Source organism: Podarcis tiliguerta (genome assembly GCF_965153285.1).
Source record: "Podarcis tiliguerta genome assembly, chromosome: 6".
NCBI classification, from domain to species: Eukaryota; Metazoa; Chordata; class Lepidosauria; order Squamata; family Lacertidae; genus Podarcis; species Podarcis tiliguerta.
This window is the reverse complement of record NC_139539.1, coordinates 86,488,152-86,506,444: the sequence shown is the minus strand read 5'-3', so window position 1 is coordinate 86,506,444 and position 18,293 is coordinate 86,488,152. Positions and strand designations below refer to the sequence as shown.

The 18,293-nt window shown below is 41.7% G+C and overlaps 1 protein-coding gene across 2 annotated transcripts in view; it reads right to left on the bottom strand.

Annotated features, from left to right (window-relative positions):
* KIFAP3 (kinesin associated protein 3) overlaps positions 1-18,293 on the bottom strand; it is a 70,587-nt gene that overhangs the window by 36,406 nt on the left and 15,888 nt on the right. For both annotated transcript variants that reach the window (XM_083445293.1, XM_083445292.1), the window contains exons 10-12: positions 17,702-17,864; positions 8,586-8,686; positions 757-865 (exon numbers count right to left, since the gene is read on the bottom strand). In XM_083445293.1, coding sequence (XP_083301419.1) covers positions 757-865; positions 8,586-8,686; positions 17,702-17,864 — 373 coding nt within the window. The remainder of the gene's footprint in view (positions 1-756; positions 866-8,585; positions 8,687-17,701; positions 17,865-18,293) is intronic.

The following is an 18,293-nucleotide window of genomic DNA, read 5'->3' as shown; positions in this document are numbered from 1 at the left end:
ATAAGTAGTCAACAAAGGGTAGTATGCAATCTAGTCCTACACAGAGCAGACCTACTGAGCTGTCCATTTATGGCAAAGGTAGTAGTCTTGACTAGATTGCTCTCCTGTAAGCTGCTATCAGTGATAGCATGTTTTGTTGTTCAATTTCTTAATGTTGGGGGGGGGGGGAGACTCTTTTAAAAAAGAAAGAAAAAAGACTGGCTTAGTAATTTGGTAGAAAACTTCCCTTCATTCATTCGTTATTGAGATTTAACGGTATATCTCATCCTTCTTCCTAGGGTTGCAGGGCAGATGACAACAATCATCTTATACACAAAATATATTATACATTTTTTTAATCTTATATATTCGGAATACTACATCTTTCTAAGGAAGACTTATCATGGATTCTGCATAGGAAAGTCTTATTTTGCCAGTCTTTTGAGATTTTCAAGTGTCAAAAAGTATGCAGACAGGGCTAATCTGGTAGACATTGTATACCCGGACTTCCAAAATGCTTTTGACAGAATCTACTAACTAAAGCTGTTGAATAAACTTAGCAGTCATGGGGTATGAGAACAGGTTCTGTTGCATATCTGAAACATGGAACAAGAAGGTAGACATAAGCTGGCTGCTCCTTCAACTAAGGGAAGTTAGGTGCTTTAAAGATCTGTATTGGAACTGGTTCAGTTTCTAAAACAAGTCAGGGTTGAGCCTATCCTGATTCATGACATTATTCATAGTTAAGCAGTTCCTCTGCCATAGTGGAATACTCACCTTCACAAATGAGTTGTACATTTCTCTTGTTAGCTGCCAGGTTAATGCAAAAGGAAATGAGCTCGAGGTCGACACGTTCATCAGGGCACTCAAACAACATCTTCATTAACTATCAACACATAAATGTCAAGCAACTGCATTAGCAGCAATAAAAATGAACCCATCTCTTACATGATACCCACATGATAGGCGAACTAATGCCAGTGTACTGGAAGAAGCAAAGATCACCAGAGTCGAAGCAATGATTCTTCAACCTCAACTTTGTTAGATGGTCATGTTGTTCGGACTTAAAAATGGAAAGTGTAATGCTGGTGGTCAACAAAAACGGTTTAAAGACTCTCGAGGCAAAAAAAAAAAAAAAAAAAAAAAAAGCAGTATAAACACTGACAACTGGGAAAGACTGGCCTGTGAGCGCTCCAACTGGAGAACAGCCTTTACCAAAGGTGCCATGGACCCTGAAGATGCTCGAACTCAGGACGAAAGGGAGAAACATGCTAAGTGGAAGGCACGCTTGGCAAACTCTCACTGTGATCAACTCCTGCCCAGAAACCTATGTCCCCACTGTGGAAGGACGTGTTGATCAGGAATTGGCCCCCACAGTCACTGTTAAGACCATGTTCATGGAAGACAATCTTACTGGGCTACGAGTGATTGCCAAAGAAGAAGACAGCCACATCATCTCAACTTATCTGCTCCATGCATTGCTCAAATATGGTGGCAGACCTTGGTGAAACAACTTAGGTCACCAATAAAAATGTGAGTGGAAGTTGTGCAGCAGCTTTTTGTGGATGGTTTTCTTGGACAACTTTTAGGCAGGGAAAGAAAGGCAGTAAGCTAGTCCCAGAGTAAAAAACTATATGGAAGATAGACAGTGTAACAGGCCAATACAAATGATCAAACACAACCAGTACAGGATGCAGAAATGTGTGATGTATGTATGATGTTTTTAGGGTGGTCTTTGGCTATGGGGTTGGGCAATGTCAAAAGTCCTTAAAGGTTCCTGCACACCTTGTTCTTGGTTTCTCTTACCTTCTTGAGGGGGGGCGTGTTGGGTTTTCTTAATACAGTATTGATGTGGTCAACGGTGCTACTGAGTGGTATGCGTTTGTTTATAATAATGTGTTGCATGGCAGCACACCTGCGAACTATCAATGTTTCAGCACACCTGTATCTTAACAACGTAACTAATTAGAGGTGGAGTTATGTGATGCAGCGATGTGATAGGGTAATTGATTATTTTGAAAACTGTATTTAAGTTGACCAAACACTTTGTATGGTACTGGCTGGTGTAGAGTGGTGAGTTGCAGCTGTTTAAATATTATTTAAAAATAAAGTAAGCAAAGATATTGTGGGCAAGTTTTTATTCCATCGCCCCAGTCCAACAGTGGGGAAAGTCCAAAGGTGGGGAGACTCTGTTGCAACAGAAAAATAAAGATCTGCCTTGCTTTCACTGGATCCTGCCTCTATCCATTCTTCTCTGACCGATCATGGACCAATCATGGACTTAGGGGGCTTAGTCCTATGGAGGGTTGGGCAGCAAAAGCCAGCCCCCCTATTTTTCTATAACATGTCTCCTTATGCGAGACATGGTCGTGTGGACTTATATATATGTGAATTACTCATAAATGTCTTATATAGCATAATCCTACACATGTTTACTCAGAAGTCCCACTATATTCAATGAGGCTTAAATGTGTAGTATTTCATCATTAGAAAGATATTTTACGGATATGTTCATCAGAATGGAATTGTTTTATTGTGCTTCAATATGCAGAATTTTATGTTTGCGTTTATTATTAGCTTTTCTAAATCGACTACAGAGGAACAAGCCATGCTTTCCCAGCCACAGTTCCCTCGACCTGCGATCTGGGAATCACAATGACAGACCTTCTTTGCAAGGCAGTTTTTAAAGCATTTCACCCTTAACAAAATTAACACCACATGTTTCAGTTGCAAAAAGGCTGGGGTCAGAAAGAACATGATGAGTATCTGTTCATTGCCATACTTGGTTTGCAAGAAGAAAAACCGCTGCCCAATCACAGTTATGCTAAAATGTTGCATTTCTCTATTTGAGGCAGCTGTCACTTGCAAGAGAGAAATGGTCTCAAACAGAACCATGAATTATTGTTTCTAGACAATGAGTATGTGATTTCAAGACTTTTTATCTGCTTCTGATTTGACCCAGGAAATCTCGCAAGATTTGAACACCCCATATAAATACAGGGAAGTAGGTTCACATAAACATCCTCAACTAAGACATACAATTTGGTCTCATTCCTTATCTCTTAGGACTTAGGTGTGCAGTGGAGGCTGTCGTTGTTTAGTCGTTTAGTCGTGTCCGACTCTTTGTGACCCCATGGACCAGAGCACGCCAGGCACTCCTATCTTCCACTGCCTCCCGCAGTGGAGGTTACATACTGTTAAAAGAGTACCCATCTCCACAACCCCTATTTGGGCCTTGCATTTCCCCACCTTCTCCTCCAACAATACAGCACTGCACTAGAATGCAGTGAAACAATTCCCAACCGATTTCCCCCCTGCCCCATGCTGCTATCAGACCTTTGTAACGCGGACACACTCTGTGCCCAATCAGCACAAGCGGCATTTTAGCAGCGTTACAATTCCAGTTTACGTAAATATTTCCTTTAGGAGTTCCAGTGCTCAGATCCTTTCTGCTTCCCAATCCTAAGGGATCAAAAATGTATTTGCCCTTTCGTCTTCCAGTATGAGGGCTAGAGTATTTTTCCCTCCAGGAAAGAAATGGAAACGGCACAGTTCTGTAAAATGTCATCAGTTAGATTGCTAAAGTGGGTTCTGGCTCCGTAATTATATTATGGCCCCTCGGTGATGAGGTTAAACCTGGTTTAACTAACACATATATTTTACAAGATAAATTGTCATCCATAAGACGCTCCTAATGAGATCATTGAGGCTGCGACTCATTGATTAATATGGATAATTAAGGGCTTTTGCAAAGATACATAAAAGGAGGGTTTTTAATCTTCCCAGCCAAAGGACTGATTTTATCTTAATCAAAATGCCTTAAAGATAACCCACTCTCTAAAATTTAACTGACCTTCCGTCTGCTGCCATATTCTGTTGTTTCTTTCTGTACAAAGTGACAAAAATTATTTATTTATTCCTACATTTATCTTCCACCTGCCCTCCAAGGAGCTCACGCAATGTACAAACTTGTACATTACTCCGTTGTATGCTTATACATACAACGGGACGCGGGTACAGTGGGACGCGGGTGGCGCTGTGGGTAAAAGCCTCAGCGCCTAGGACTTGCCGATCGAAAGGTTGGCGGTTCGAATCCCCGCGGCGGGGTGCGCTCCCGTCGCTCGGTCCCAGCGCCTGCCAACCTAGCAGTTTGAAAGCACCCCTGGGTGCAAGTAGATAAATAGGGACCGCTACTGGCGGGAAGGTAAACGGCGTTTCCGTGTGCTGCTCTGGTGCCGGTTCGCCAGAGCAGCTTCGTCACACTGGCCACGTGACCTGGAAGTGTCTGCGGACAGCGCTGGCTCCCGGCCTCTAGAGTGAGATGAGCGCACAACCCTAGAGTCTGTCAAGACTGGCCCATACGGGCAGGGGTACCTTTACCTTTACCTTTATGCTTATAACAACTCTGTGAGACACTTAAGGTGACTGGGTCAATGAGCTTCATGGCTGAGCAGGGATTTGAACCCTGATCTTCCAGGTCCTAGTCCAACACTATACTACCCTACCTCTCCATCTCCTTGGTGAAACCTTTGGTTCATGTTCTCATTCTACTGCAACTTTCTCCACTCTGGCCTTTCATTGTCACATCTCGGCCCTCTTACCTAGATCCAGAATTTTACCACCAGAAACATTCACATCTCTCAAGAGTTGACATTGTGCAACACTCCTTAAGATTTCCATACTAGCTTCAATCCAGTCTCCTATCTGTTACAGGAATTCTAAGGTCTCAAATATAGAATAAATGTTGATAACTGCACAAGGTAAACACGCATACATAAGTATATAACCCACATGTCTAACATAGTACAGGAGAGCAACCCAAAAGTCATCTTGGTTCTTCTAAAGACTCTCAATATTTCCTCTGCCTCCTTAATCCCCCTTGCCTGAGAAAACGCAGGCAGACAGCAGTCAGGGGAAGTTCCTGAAGGGATTCCTCTCCTATATATCTATGAACCTCCTTTGTATTAATTGTCATTGTTTGCCCAGATGCTCTGCACTGAGGGATGTCTGACGGGCATCCAAATTGTCTTCTCAAACGCTAATGTTTTGTATAAACTGTGTCTGGAACTATGTAAAACTTGCTATATCCTCAGGAATATGGCACCTCGGCCTGCCTGAGACACAGTAACCCTACCTTATGTGTGATGTAATTTCTGACGGTTCGTAAAGGGGATGCAAACCTTAAAAGAGATGTTTCTTATTGGCTCAGGGTCTCTCTTGCCTCCTCGCAAGGAGGGGAGGGAACTCTGTTGCAAAAGAAAATTAAAGATCTGCCTTGCTTTCCCTGAATCCTGCCTCCATCCATTCATCTCTGACTGAACATGGACTTAAGGGACTCAGTCCTTTGGGGAGTTGGGCAGCAGAAGCCAACCAACCCTATTTTTCTATATCATATCCAACACATACCTTTTGTGTTTGGCATCCTCACTAGCCCTATTCCTCCCCTTCTGCCCCTGCAGGTCTACTATCCTCAGCTGCTGGTAGGACTTTGGAACACCCATGGGAACAGATCCAAACCATATATTAAGGCACATTCAATGCACACTGAAACGCACACTGAAATGCACACATAGCTCCCCCCCAACAATGTAGTTTTTATAGGATGGGAATTGCAGCTCTGGGCGGGGAAACTATAGTTCCCAAGATGTGGTTGGGGGTGAGTGTCACATGCTTTGAATGTATAGTGCAGACCTGCCCTCAAGTCTTTTCTTCCTTACTATTCCTTTAATGTTCAGTATGCCTAGAAGTCTCTTAGAGCACAACACCTTATGATTTTTATTTTATTTTATTTTAAGCATTTATAGACTGCTTTTCAGCTACACAATTGCCAGAGCAGTTTAATAATTGTGACCTCATACTGCAGCAATGAAGAGAAAGATAATGTAATAAAGAACTGCAACAGAAGAGAGTTTAAGAAGTCAGAAAAACCTTTCTGTAGCAGCAAATTTCACAGTTTAACAACGTACTGTGTGAAGGAGGACTTCATTTTACCTGTCCTGACGCTTGGTTTTCATATCAAGAATGGGGAATGCTACAGAGCAGGAATTAAACAAAACATCTGCAAAGGGTGTATCTGAAGAAGTGTGCATGCACACAAAAGCTTATACCTAAAACTACTCAGTTGGTCTCTAAGGTACTACTTTATAATTTTTAAATTCTTCTGGAAGTATTCTTTTAAAGACTTTCTTAGATCATATAACTTTTCTGAAGACTTGATTCTTTTAAGGGAGGTTTTAGGTTTCTAAGAAAAGTCTTTTAAACTATCTTTTTAAAGAATTGTTGTAACTTATTTTGACCTACTTGAATCTGCAAAGGACTTAATCTAAAAATGCTAAAGGGGATCCTCCAACTAAGTCATACGCAGTGCAGACCCACTGAATTAAATTATTTCACCTGTAGTTTGTCTGTAAATTATCTATTGTATTTAGAAGATAAAATTGTCCTCTCTTAATTAAATGAAAAATGAATTGAAGTTAAAGTGTGCTGCCAGCGCTGAACTGCATTCCTGTAGAAAGGGAGGGAAGTCCTGTAATTTTATCTAAACTAGTTCAAGTTTTTAGAATAATCCTTTGGTACGAGCTCCATGTTTCCCATTATGTCTTCATTTAATTTGATTGCTACTCATGCCACTTCAAAGGGGAGTGTAATTGCTGCCAAATAGGAAATATTAAAATTAAATTTGTTCTGCTTTTACTATGTCCATTGTCATCTTTTCTTCATTTAGCAGGAAAGCAGTAAAAGGGCTGCAGCGTGTGCAACGAAGAGGCAGTAGTTTTCAATCAGACAAGTCCCATATTGAGTATCAGATACCACAGCCCAGGACTAAAATCACTGTGTCTAGACTCTCTGGCACCTGACTTCACTTATTTACCAGTGACCAGAGGCCAACCCCCACAGCTTTCCGTTCATACACCTCAGTCCAGCCCTCTCCCTCTCCCCGGCTCAAACATCTTTGAATGATTATGCCAGAACTGCATGCCTCAAGAATCTCTCTTGACTGGCTACTCCCTCACTCTTAATGTTTGAAGTAATGCTCTGGTTTCTGAACTTCAGCAGATAATGGTGGACAAAAGCAAAGGGGGCTGTCAAGAGAGAACGTTTACCAGCATTAAGCTAAAAAGAAGCTTGCAGATCAAAGAGAGGCCCAACTGACAACTGTGATGGAAAAACATGTGGATAAGTAAGCTGCAGAGGAGTTTGCATACTGCTCTGTGGAAGAATATTGAATATCACGATGACATCACAGTACAACCATGCCCTTTGATTGGCCAGGCTATTACCTATAAATGCTTTCATAAACATCTGGATGGCATTTGCACCTATTTAAATAAAGCATGCACTGCTGGGGTCTAAACAAGAATGGACTGTTAATGCTCACTTTTAACTCTTACTACAATAGCACCCATTAACTCGGGCAAGGCATGAGAGCCTTCCAGTGATATTGCATTCCTTTCAGCCACTAAAAATGGTTTTAAAAAAGATAGCAACCCAATGAACCTACAGGTTGCAAACCGAAAACCCACAGAAGCGTCTAACTCACAAAAGTGAGTTGATTTGCTGTCCATGTAGCACTTTTGTATAACCTCCAGTTACAAGCCTGAGAATTCAAATTTATTCTTTTAAGACGTAAATTCTCACAGCTGCATATGTATTTGGATGCCAAAAGACTAGCAGGATTACAAACAAATAGAACAGTAATCACAACTCTTTATTGCCCTAGAAAAATGCTGATTATGCAGACTTAACTTTTAAAAATTGAACGTAACCAGTTCGGAATATAAATACTAAAGGTAAGCAGTATCTCTCTAGTGACAAACAGTACAAAATCAGACTATTGAAGGCTCTTCAGGAACTCATCAAGGCTGTTCGCTACCAGCTTTATCATTTGTCATGTCAAACCACTGGCGAGTGCAGCAAGAACCGACCTAGATTTAACTGGAGTCTAAGTAGGTTATGGGGTGTTTGATATCAATTTCAACATAGACAAAAGGCACTCCAGAAAGCAGGACCCAAGCCATTAGGTCCAATTTACAGGGGAAAGGATGCAGACTTTGGGAGAGCTAACATACCAAAATAAACTTATGAAGGAGATAAAAGAAGTCTAACTTAGGTGAACCCAGTTTGAAATATCATAAATATTCCTTTTTCAGTAAAGTTACTAATGAATGGACTGAACCAAGGAGAGTAACCTGTTACCATTGATCAGTGAAAGCTCAAAAGTATAGAGATCCAAAACTACATAAATGAAAACAACAGAAAATCCCAAGACCATACAAGAAAGATAAGATTTCAAAACCTTCCTACTCACTGAGATTTTTCTGAAGCAGCAGCAGCTTTTGGGAGTTACAATTTCTAAAAATGATCAGGAGCAGCACTGCAACAAAACAGAGGCGAAGCATTTGCCTGCCAAATCAATGGGCAAATCCTATCGCCTAGAAGAAAAATGGGTGGTTCCCCCCCCCCCCAAAAAAAAGCCACTGAAGAGCATTAGAAAGGGGGGAGATATTGTCACTTTTACTGTAATGTCCTTATGAATTCTGCTACAAAGAAACCGAGGAATAATACAGTATGGGTGAAATGGCCATTTGAAAAGAAGACACACCTACCTGAGGAATGCAGTCTGTGTATGCAAACATCGATTTAAAGCGATCATCCATGCTTATATGGTAGAGAATACACATGGCCACTTGCTTATAATTTTCATTGGCTACGGGAAAAAAAATGGACAAAAAGGATAACCTAGATTAATTCATGATGTTTGAATTGGCATTAATGCACGTTTAACCAGGTTTTTAAAGACTTTTCAAAGTTTGCCATTTCAGAGACAAGCATTTGTACTATTCTACTGTTACTGCCCTTTAAAAATAAAAAAGGAACAAAGAAAACATTTTGAAGTAAATGCAACACCAGGCAGAATCAAAGTAAGAACCATTTTGGATACACCTTAATAGACACTGAGCCAATTGTTGTGTCTCCTGATTTATTCTTCATGCCCCCAAGTATTCCTCTCTTAGTATTAGGTTCTAATACTTCAGGATGTCAGGCGACCAGGTCTCTTCACTCCCACTGTTCCCGTGTCTTTGCCATTTCCTGCCCGTCCCAACCCTTTCAACTCAGTAAGCTAAGGATAAGCTTAGTGTTACGGAGCTGCCATTTATCATGGGAATTCTCATAGTTGATTCTGTAGATTCAACAAAGAACTGGGGGATGAAGGCTTTTAGAGTAGAGGTAGGCAGCTCGCTCCATATCAAAGATCTAATCAAAAATAGATTTAGCACAGTCTAGCTGCAATATGTTCTGGATTTTTCCTATGGAAATCAATGGAACTGAAAAGTACTTAATTTTAGATTAATCATGCCCACTGTGTTCTGAAGATAAGAGAGCATTGCTCTATTATAGGGGCAATTAACAATATGCACACCCCTTTTACCAATATGCATACCCCTTTTATGCATACCATTTAAAGAAAATTTCCTTAGTACTGTAATGGTTCCGTGGTGAAGAGCAAGGGGGAACTGGCAAGGGAATCTGTAAAGATCCTATTGCAAGTCCAATCTAAGTTCAAAGTGCTTAGAAATGCACACTCACTCCTTCCACCAAATCATGTGGCAAATCCTTATCTTGCCCCACCACCAGTAAAAAAATAAAAAAAATAAAGCAGGGGGATGATATTGCACATAGCTATATAAAGGTAAAGGTAAAGGTACCCCTGCCCGTACAGGCCAGTCTTGACAGACTCTAGGGTTGTGCGCCCATCTCACTCAAAAGACTGGGGGCCAGCGCTGTCCGAAGACACTTCCGGGTCACGTGGCCAGCATGACATCGCTGTTCTGGCGAGCCAGAGCCGCACACAGAAACGCTGTTTACCTTCCCGCTAGTAAGTGGTCCCTATTTATCTACTTGCACCCGGGAGTGCTTTCAAACTGCTAGGTTGGCAGGCGCTGGGACCAAACAACGGGAGCGCACCCCGCCACGGGGATTCGAACCGCCGACCTTTCGATCGGCAAGCCCTAGGCACTGAGGCTTTTACCCACAGCGCCACCCGCATCCCCACAGAGCCACCCGTGTCCCCCTTAGCAATATAGCTTAGTATAAGTGCTACAGCATCAACACCTCCTGCAAACCTAGTGTGAAAAGGAGGCTATTTCAGTTGTACAGCCTACATCTTTTCCCACTCTAACCTTGTCCCAGAACTTGAGGAATACATACACCCTGCCATTCCTGTTGCAGGTCTGTGTCCTCTAATATAAATCATGGGCATGTTCCATATAACAGACAATGTTGATTTTTCCCCCCTTTGCCAATCTCAATTTGAAAGCGAGTTTCTCAACCACTGCAATATGCTAGAAGCAGTTGGTTGCTAAAAGCACGGGAAAATCAAGAAAAAGGTTATGGGGTTGGCAGCTCTCTGGTTTGTTATGCAGTTGGTCAAGTAGACCAAGACATTATGGGTGGTCAGCACTCATTTTGTACTAACAATGTTCAGAGGGTACGCATAACTGTCACAGCAATTCTATCACAAGGAGTTTTGATGGCATTGTACATCTGCCAATTATTTGCGCCATGAGTGGATAAAGTTGGAAGGCAGATAGGCAAAGGGAAGGGAGAAGCACAGCACACCAGATTGACCCAATTTAAGCACAAGATTACATGATGTTTCATAGGGAAAGTCATAGCAAGGCAACAATTCAGATATAAACACAAATGCCAATTGCAAGGTTTTTAAAAGACAAGGATAAAAATAGTCATATGATGCCTTGCAGAGAGACAAGCTGCTTGAAAACAACAGCATTTAATGACTAATAGTGGGTTGGCCAAAACACTTAAGGACAGCTCTAGCAACTAACAGCCTGGACATTATGTATTATGGTAATAAGGTTAAATAATGATGAGCTCACTGGCCAATAAACTGGGTGGTCAGAAATACTTTGAATTTATTCCCACAGGAATTTATCATTGATTAATCAAATCATTATTCCAAAGTGTTATTCAATTGTCCTTTGCATTTATACTGCCATTCCAGAACACTTGGTCATTCCCAGCTGAAGGCTGTTAATGCTCAACAACCCAGTCATTAGCAGCAATAACTGGTTTTTCTGTGGAAATTATTGCCATTATAAAATATACTCAGTGGTTTATAGAAATAATACCGTTAAATTTGCAGCTGCAGTTCATCTGGAACAGCTGGGGTGGAAAAATATTGTGTCCCTTGGGCTGTTTTCACAACAAGTTTTCAACAAATTAAAAGCTCCAACTACACATATGATGAATCCAAAGTTCAAAATTATTTTAAGCTTTTGAACATTAAGCAAGCCATGTAGCAGCAATTATAGACCAAAACTACTCCATTCTGCTCATTAGTACACAAATCCTAACCATGCTAGGGCTGCAATGCAACACTGAGTTTTAATCCTCTCTCTACATTTTGTGACTTGTACGCCCTACTCATTAGAACCAATCTGATGCATCTGCGCTAAAGAATATGTGCACATCACTACATGAAACCCCAACATATATGCAATATCATCATATCACCTTTGCCTGCTCCCGCACAGAACAAAACAATGCCTGTACCCTATTGAGCTTATTTTTCCACTTTTTGTTTTGTTTCCCACATGTAATAATTTTTAGATTAACAGAGGAATTCCGCCAAAAAAGGTCACACGGGCCACGAGGCAATATGGCAGAAGTCCTACTATGCCAATGGAACACGAAATATGCTGCCACCATGGCAGATAGGCCAATGGAAAACTTCATCAGTGTAGCAGTTCTGCTGGCAAACGTATGCCATTGAAAACACCTAAAAGTGGGACAGGGTGGGAGACAACACAGGGAGGGACAGACATATGCTGTACCCCTCCAGACCATGAGCACATCCCTGTCAATGGGGCAACTTTACACCAGCCCTGGAACTGAGACAAGAAACTTCCCTCTCATTGACTGCATGACAAAGCAGAAGATATGGTGGAATTAACCAGCAGAATTCTGCACCAGCTGAAGTTTCTGAACCGTCTTCAGAGGTAGCCCTACGTATAATGTGTTCCAGTAATCCAGCCTAGCGGTTACCAGAGCCAAGAAAACAGAAGCAAAGCTATCCCTGTCCAAATAAGGGGTGCAGCAGAAGCTGATGGAAGGCACCCCACAACACTGAGGCCACCTGAGCCTCAAGCGACACCAAGAGATCCCGGAGTACCCACAAGCTGCATACCTGCTCCTTCGGGGGCAATTGCAACCCCATCAAGAGCAAGCAACCTCTCATCCGTCACCCCACTAACAGTGCCTAGGTCAGGCATAGGCAAACTCGGCCCTCCAGATGTTTTGGAACTACAACTCCCATGATCCCTAGCTAGCAGGACCAGTGGTCAGGGATGATGGGAACTGTAGTCTCGCAAACATCTGGAGGGCCGAGTGTGCCTATGCCTGGCCTAGGTCTTACCTGGATTGCGTTTCAGTTTGTTGGCTCTCGTCCTCATTACTGAGGTAAGACCATGGTCCCGTTCATCCCTGCCTCACCTGCAGGTGTAAAGGAGAAGTAGAGCTGTGTGTCATCAGCATATTGCTGACAGCATACTCCCAAACTCTAGATAACCTCACTCAGTGGTTTCATGTAGATGCTAAACAGCACAGGGAATAAAATTAAACCCTGAGGAACTCCACACTGAAGGCTCCGTGGGGCCCTAAGCATCACCCTCTGGAAATGACCATCCAAGTAGCACTTGGATCCTGCAATATGGGTGAGCTTCCCTTCAAAAACAGGCAAATCTGCACTTTGTAATCCCACCCACCCTTGAATGACGTAATCTAGCACTGTTGAGACTTCAGTGCAAGCATAGCCTAGGGCCCTAGGATCTCTTCTTCCATAGTGCCTTCTATCTAGACAACTCTAGACCTACATGGATTATGGAGGCAACATGTTTTTCCAAGACATGCATGCTGCAAATAGCACAAAACCCACCTTCTGAATAAATCTCTGAATAATTACTGTTTTCCCAAGACCAATCCCTTTCATTCTTAATATGATTCAGCTAGTTACTGCTAGAAAGAAAAGGACACCTTAGGCAATGTTCACACACAAAATATTGAAACCAGCTGTGGCAGGGCTGCCATAGGAATAAAGGTTTCCTCATTTAATTGGGAAAACAGGAGGAAGCATAACATTTTACTACCATGAATAACTTCAAGCAATCCTGATAAGAGACTTTGCTGTGCTCTCAGGGCAAGACATGTGCTTTCTGTTACGATCTGCCACATCTAACCCCAATTGTTTGCTCACTTAATCGGGTTGGAAAATGTATGTTTCTTTATAGGATAAATTAGGCTTATTAAAATTAGAACAACATTGCTGTAGCCAATAAGAAGGTCCTTTCTCAAACAAATGTGTGAAACTGCATATTAAATTCATTATGAAAAGGCCAAGCCAGGGCATAAAGGAAAAGTTGGTTTAAAACTTCTTGGAAATAAACGTTCATAAAAATAATGGAACCTTTATTAAAAAAAAGAAAAAAGACCATAGCTCTGGTAGACAAAGAAAGCATACAACTTTTTAAAAGCTGAAGATAAAACTGAACACAATAGCAGCATATAATACCACAAGACATGTGTAAAGACATAAAAACAAAGTTTATTTGCGGTTGTTTTTGACTGTCAATTAAACTTTGTGAACAAGTTAAGCTTGAAGGGCAGATGGGCAACCTGGGAAAGTAGCCCAACTAGGCAGTGGCGTAGCGTGGGGGGTGCAGGGGGGGCCGGCCGCACCGGGCGCAACATCTGGGGGGGGGGCGCTCGCACTCGCAGCTCTCTGCCCCTACCTGGCTCACTCACTCTCTCTCACTGCAGTGCTGGCTGTGCGAATCCGATCCGAGCCGCTGGGTCGCTGCCCACTGTGGAGGGGGGAGGGTGCCAGGCGTGCGGTGCGGTGCGGAGAGAGAGCGAGGGACTATCTGGGGGAGGGACAGTGCAGCAGGGGGCGCAAATTACTTGCCTTGCCCCGAGTTAGGGGACGCAAATTACTTGCCTTGCCCCAGGCGCTGACAACCCACGCTACGCCACTGCAACTAGGAGAAGGAAAACTCTGGTCCTAAACCACTGCAGCCTTGTGGCACATGAGAAAGGCTTCGGGTGTAAACCCAAGGAAAAACGCCTTGCAATACATCTTTGGGAGAACAAAAGGCTAAGCAGTAAACCCTACACAAATCTGGAGTGGAGTCCTTGAGGCTGTTGGATAGTGTCTTGTATGCCTCCTTTAGGCAACTCCTACCACTAAGCTGGTGCCAAATGTATTGCTTTCCTTTTCTTTAGACCACAACAGCAAGGCAGGGGCTTGTTTTGGGCAGCCCAGGACCTCTATACACACTACCCAGGTCTGCATCTAAGAGGTCACTTCAGTGTTGCAAATACAGCAAAAGCACAGGAGGCAGCAGTTACAAGTTATAAGCACAACCTGATATGCCCAAACAGATATTTAGCACTTCAGCACTCCATGAACTTGTTTATCTCCAGATTTCAATATGATCATCTGTTTCGAGGTTCTAAATCACCATTTATTAAGGAAACAAATTGCAATGCTTTCCTTCAGAGAAATCAGAAGTAGCAAACAGGTTTTGAAGACCAGGCCTTTTTCGGAAGGGGGTTTAGAAAAATCAAGACAGTCAAAGTTAAGGCCATTCAATTTTGCCACAAACGTGAAACTAAGAAGGTGAGGTGGAGAATCATTTTGAAGTGGGATTGTACAAACATTTTCGCCTTCATTTTTTTTTTTTTAACCAACAGCAGCACCCCTCATAGAACTGACTCAGGAGAAAGAACAAGGTATTGCAGTCAAAAGAAGGTTAAAAAATATTTACTAACTTAAAATTTCACCTTGGTTAAAGTCGTTTTACAATGCCCCAATTGTGATGAACAATTCACTTTATAGGCAGATGGCTTGAGTGACTTCAGAGACAGGCCTTATTACACTATATTTGTCAAGAAAATAATTTCCTAGGGAAACAAAAGCTGTATCTTGACACATCAAAGAAGTGTGTCAGTTAAATGCACCTCAAACTTTGTATGAGAAATCGGGTTAGCTAAAAGAGAACTCCACAGCACCATCTGGTGTCACAGTGTTAGAATGCATAAACGACACATATAAAGCGCTTTTTCTTTGCCAGTGCAGCTGAGTCCAAAGGTAAAGAATGAATGCCTGCCAATTAAGGGACCATAGCAGCAATGGGGAACCTTGGTCCTGTAGGCCTAATTAGGCTTGGTAGGGATCCTAATTTGGCTGGGAAGGCCATTTCTTCCAAGCCACACCCACCTGCCCTAAACCCAACAGGCAGGCAATGATGCAGGAAGCAGGGACTGATAGGTGGACAACCCTCACTCACCTGTTAAAATGACCCACAGGGGTTGGGGGAGATGAGGATCCAGTCCACTGGCCAGCTCCCTAACCCTGGACTATAACACCACTCAAGCATAATTTATCTGGGCCCGGCACTAACTTGCAATAATCAATTCATTCTGCCACAATCCTCTTTACGTTCTGAAAGGTTGTCAAGAAAGGCCTTCCTGTCCTTGCTTCTAGAGAGCAACCCATTAGCTCCCCCTGCTATTTTGACGGTCCAGTGCTTTTTTTCCCATGGGGATACTCAAAGGTACACAGTACCGGCACCTTCCTTCCCAAATGTTAAAAGTGTGGCACTTACTAGAACAACTTCATGGTGAGTACGGACACAATTTTTCTATATAAAAAAGGCACCATGCAAAAATCAAGAAACAAGAATGCAAAAATCCACCCCAAGTGTCTGTCTCCGTAGTATCCACAAGCGTGCTTCAAGCACACTGAGATCCCAACCTACTTTTTTCAGGCAGACCGACAGCTATTCCTCTTATTTTCAAACCAACACAAAGCAGGGTCATGCCAGGATTGCAAAAGAATTATGAGGAAATATTTTGCTGCTCACATCTCTCTGGACAAGGCTAAATGGAAACAGGCTCCCAAGGCTTGGGTTTTCAGCTGTTAAGGGAATAAAAAGCCATCTCTGTAGGATTTGCCTTGCCCGGCTTCAGAACAGCCTGCGCAAAATTTGCAGCCAACAAAATAAAAGTATAGCTAACTGATATGCGTGCTAGAAGTTTTTGACAGAACTGGCTGACGGACAGCAAGCTGCGTTCTGGAGACAAACAGGTTCATGGAGTGCCGAAGTGCTAAATATCTGTGTGGGCATATCAGCAGAAGTCTTTTGAGAACCTGTGATATGTGCTGCCTTTGTCAATATACCAAAGGACTTTCAGCCACTTAAAGCAACTGTTATGATGATCATATCAAAAGCAGAATGTAAGCGAGGGTTCAGAATTATAAATATTATCCCCTTGCCAATAGGTAATTCAATATTACTACAAACAGTGGCCTGTTTGAACTTCATCAGATTGGATGGCCCACCAAAATACATCTTTTAGCTGGATGACTATGTAAAGTGATGATCTGGACAGAGAAATAAATATGCAGTCTTGTTATACTCCTGTACTAAAGAACTGCAGACAAATACATATTGAGAACAGTGTTAGAAACCGAGATATGAAAGCTAGGAGCTAAATGGCACCTTAAACTGAGGTTATGGGCGCAACAATGGAATGTCTAGGCATGCTTTTGTTAATAATAAGAATACAAAGCTGAAAATGAATGAACTGCAGCTAAAATATTATGTTCATTTTTCACATTGGTCTAGTCCTTCCCCTGCCCACCCCCTAATATTCTTCAGAGGGTCTCTTCTCCAGGCTTCAGAGAGTAGCTGGAAGTGGGGAGGCAGAAAAAGGACCTGCCTTTCCTTCCACTCTGCAGTTTTAATCTGAAATCTTCGGCACAGTACTGCACCCAGAGCTCAGAAACTGCTTGTGCTAGTGAAATTCCATGTCACAAAATGCACCTAGAGCAATGGGAGTTTTGAACACTGATTGAGAATATCCAGAATCTAATTTTGAAGATATATCATGTTTAATACTACATCTAGAAGTGGTGCTCCACTTCATGTATTAATCATTACATAGAAGAAATAATTTCCAAGTGTGGACCTAATTCAAGCTCGCTTATTACAGAGATATATGAATGAACTACAGTCTAGAAAGATACTTGTCCAAATTGAAATATTAATTTCTCTTAATAAATACATTTCTGAATGCATGTTTGACCAATATACACATTTTTGCAAGCAATTTCCTCCAACCTAATGCATTTTTTTCTGTCATTTTCATGAATGTATGCATTTTTATGCACACTATTTTGTCTTCTCATTTTTTTTATGCTGTGAACTTCTCTGTGATCTTTGGATGAAGGGCAGTATACAATTTTTAATAACAACAATAATAAATGTGTTTTTGTGCAGATTATTTGGTTGAAAAACATTATATAAAAACCAGAGAAGTGCAAATTTTAGAAGCTAGCTGTGTTCAAGAAGTACATCTTAGATTGCTTCTCATTAAAAGGCAAACAAAACCAAATTTCTTCCCATTCCCCACATCTTATTTTCATTTCCCCCCTACCTTGAGAGCTTCAGCTCAAATTATACCCTGAACTATGCTTGCTATATTCTGAAACAGCTTCATTTAAGGAGGGGATGTTAGAGAACTGGTAATAATTAGGATATAGTAGCAAAAATATGTATTTCTCCAGAACATTTTTCACTAAGAAAATGCTTTCAGTAGCTCTAAGGTTAAAGTGAGTAGTGAAAAAAAGACTGAAACCTACCCAACAATGCAGTGAGTTTTGGAAGAAGCCCAACCTGTACCATTTTATTTCTCAAGCCTGTGTCAAACGAAAGGTTCAGTAAAAGTCGAAGGGTAATGTTCAGCAAGTCTTCATGTTCACATGGTACCATTTTAACCAGTTTGTCAACAATATCCATTTCAACCTGTGTTAAAAGCATAGGGAAGTAAGAATTCTGAAAGCCTTCTTGCAAAGATTTCATAAAATGGAACAACAGTTAAAAGGTTAAGGCTTCCACAGCACTTTCTCCTCAAATACAGTAATTTTTATTTTCCTAAAAAGAGGTCTGCTGAAGTTTCCTCATGAATAGCTTCTGGCTGAAGGTTACCAAAACATAAACAATACTTAAGTCAAAGTTCAGCAATGCTTAGCATCTGGAAAATGAACCTGTTCAAGTGAAACTACAGGCTCAGAACTTTAGGAATGCAATTCAAGAAATAGTAAAAACTGGGGTGGTGGAGTGAGATGAAACAATTAACAATATGAAACTATAACTACCAAGACACTGTGTTTATTCTAGGCAGCAAAATGTTACCCTTTAACAGATGTATGAAGGTCATGTTCAACTGCATAT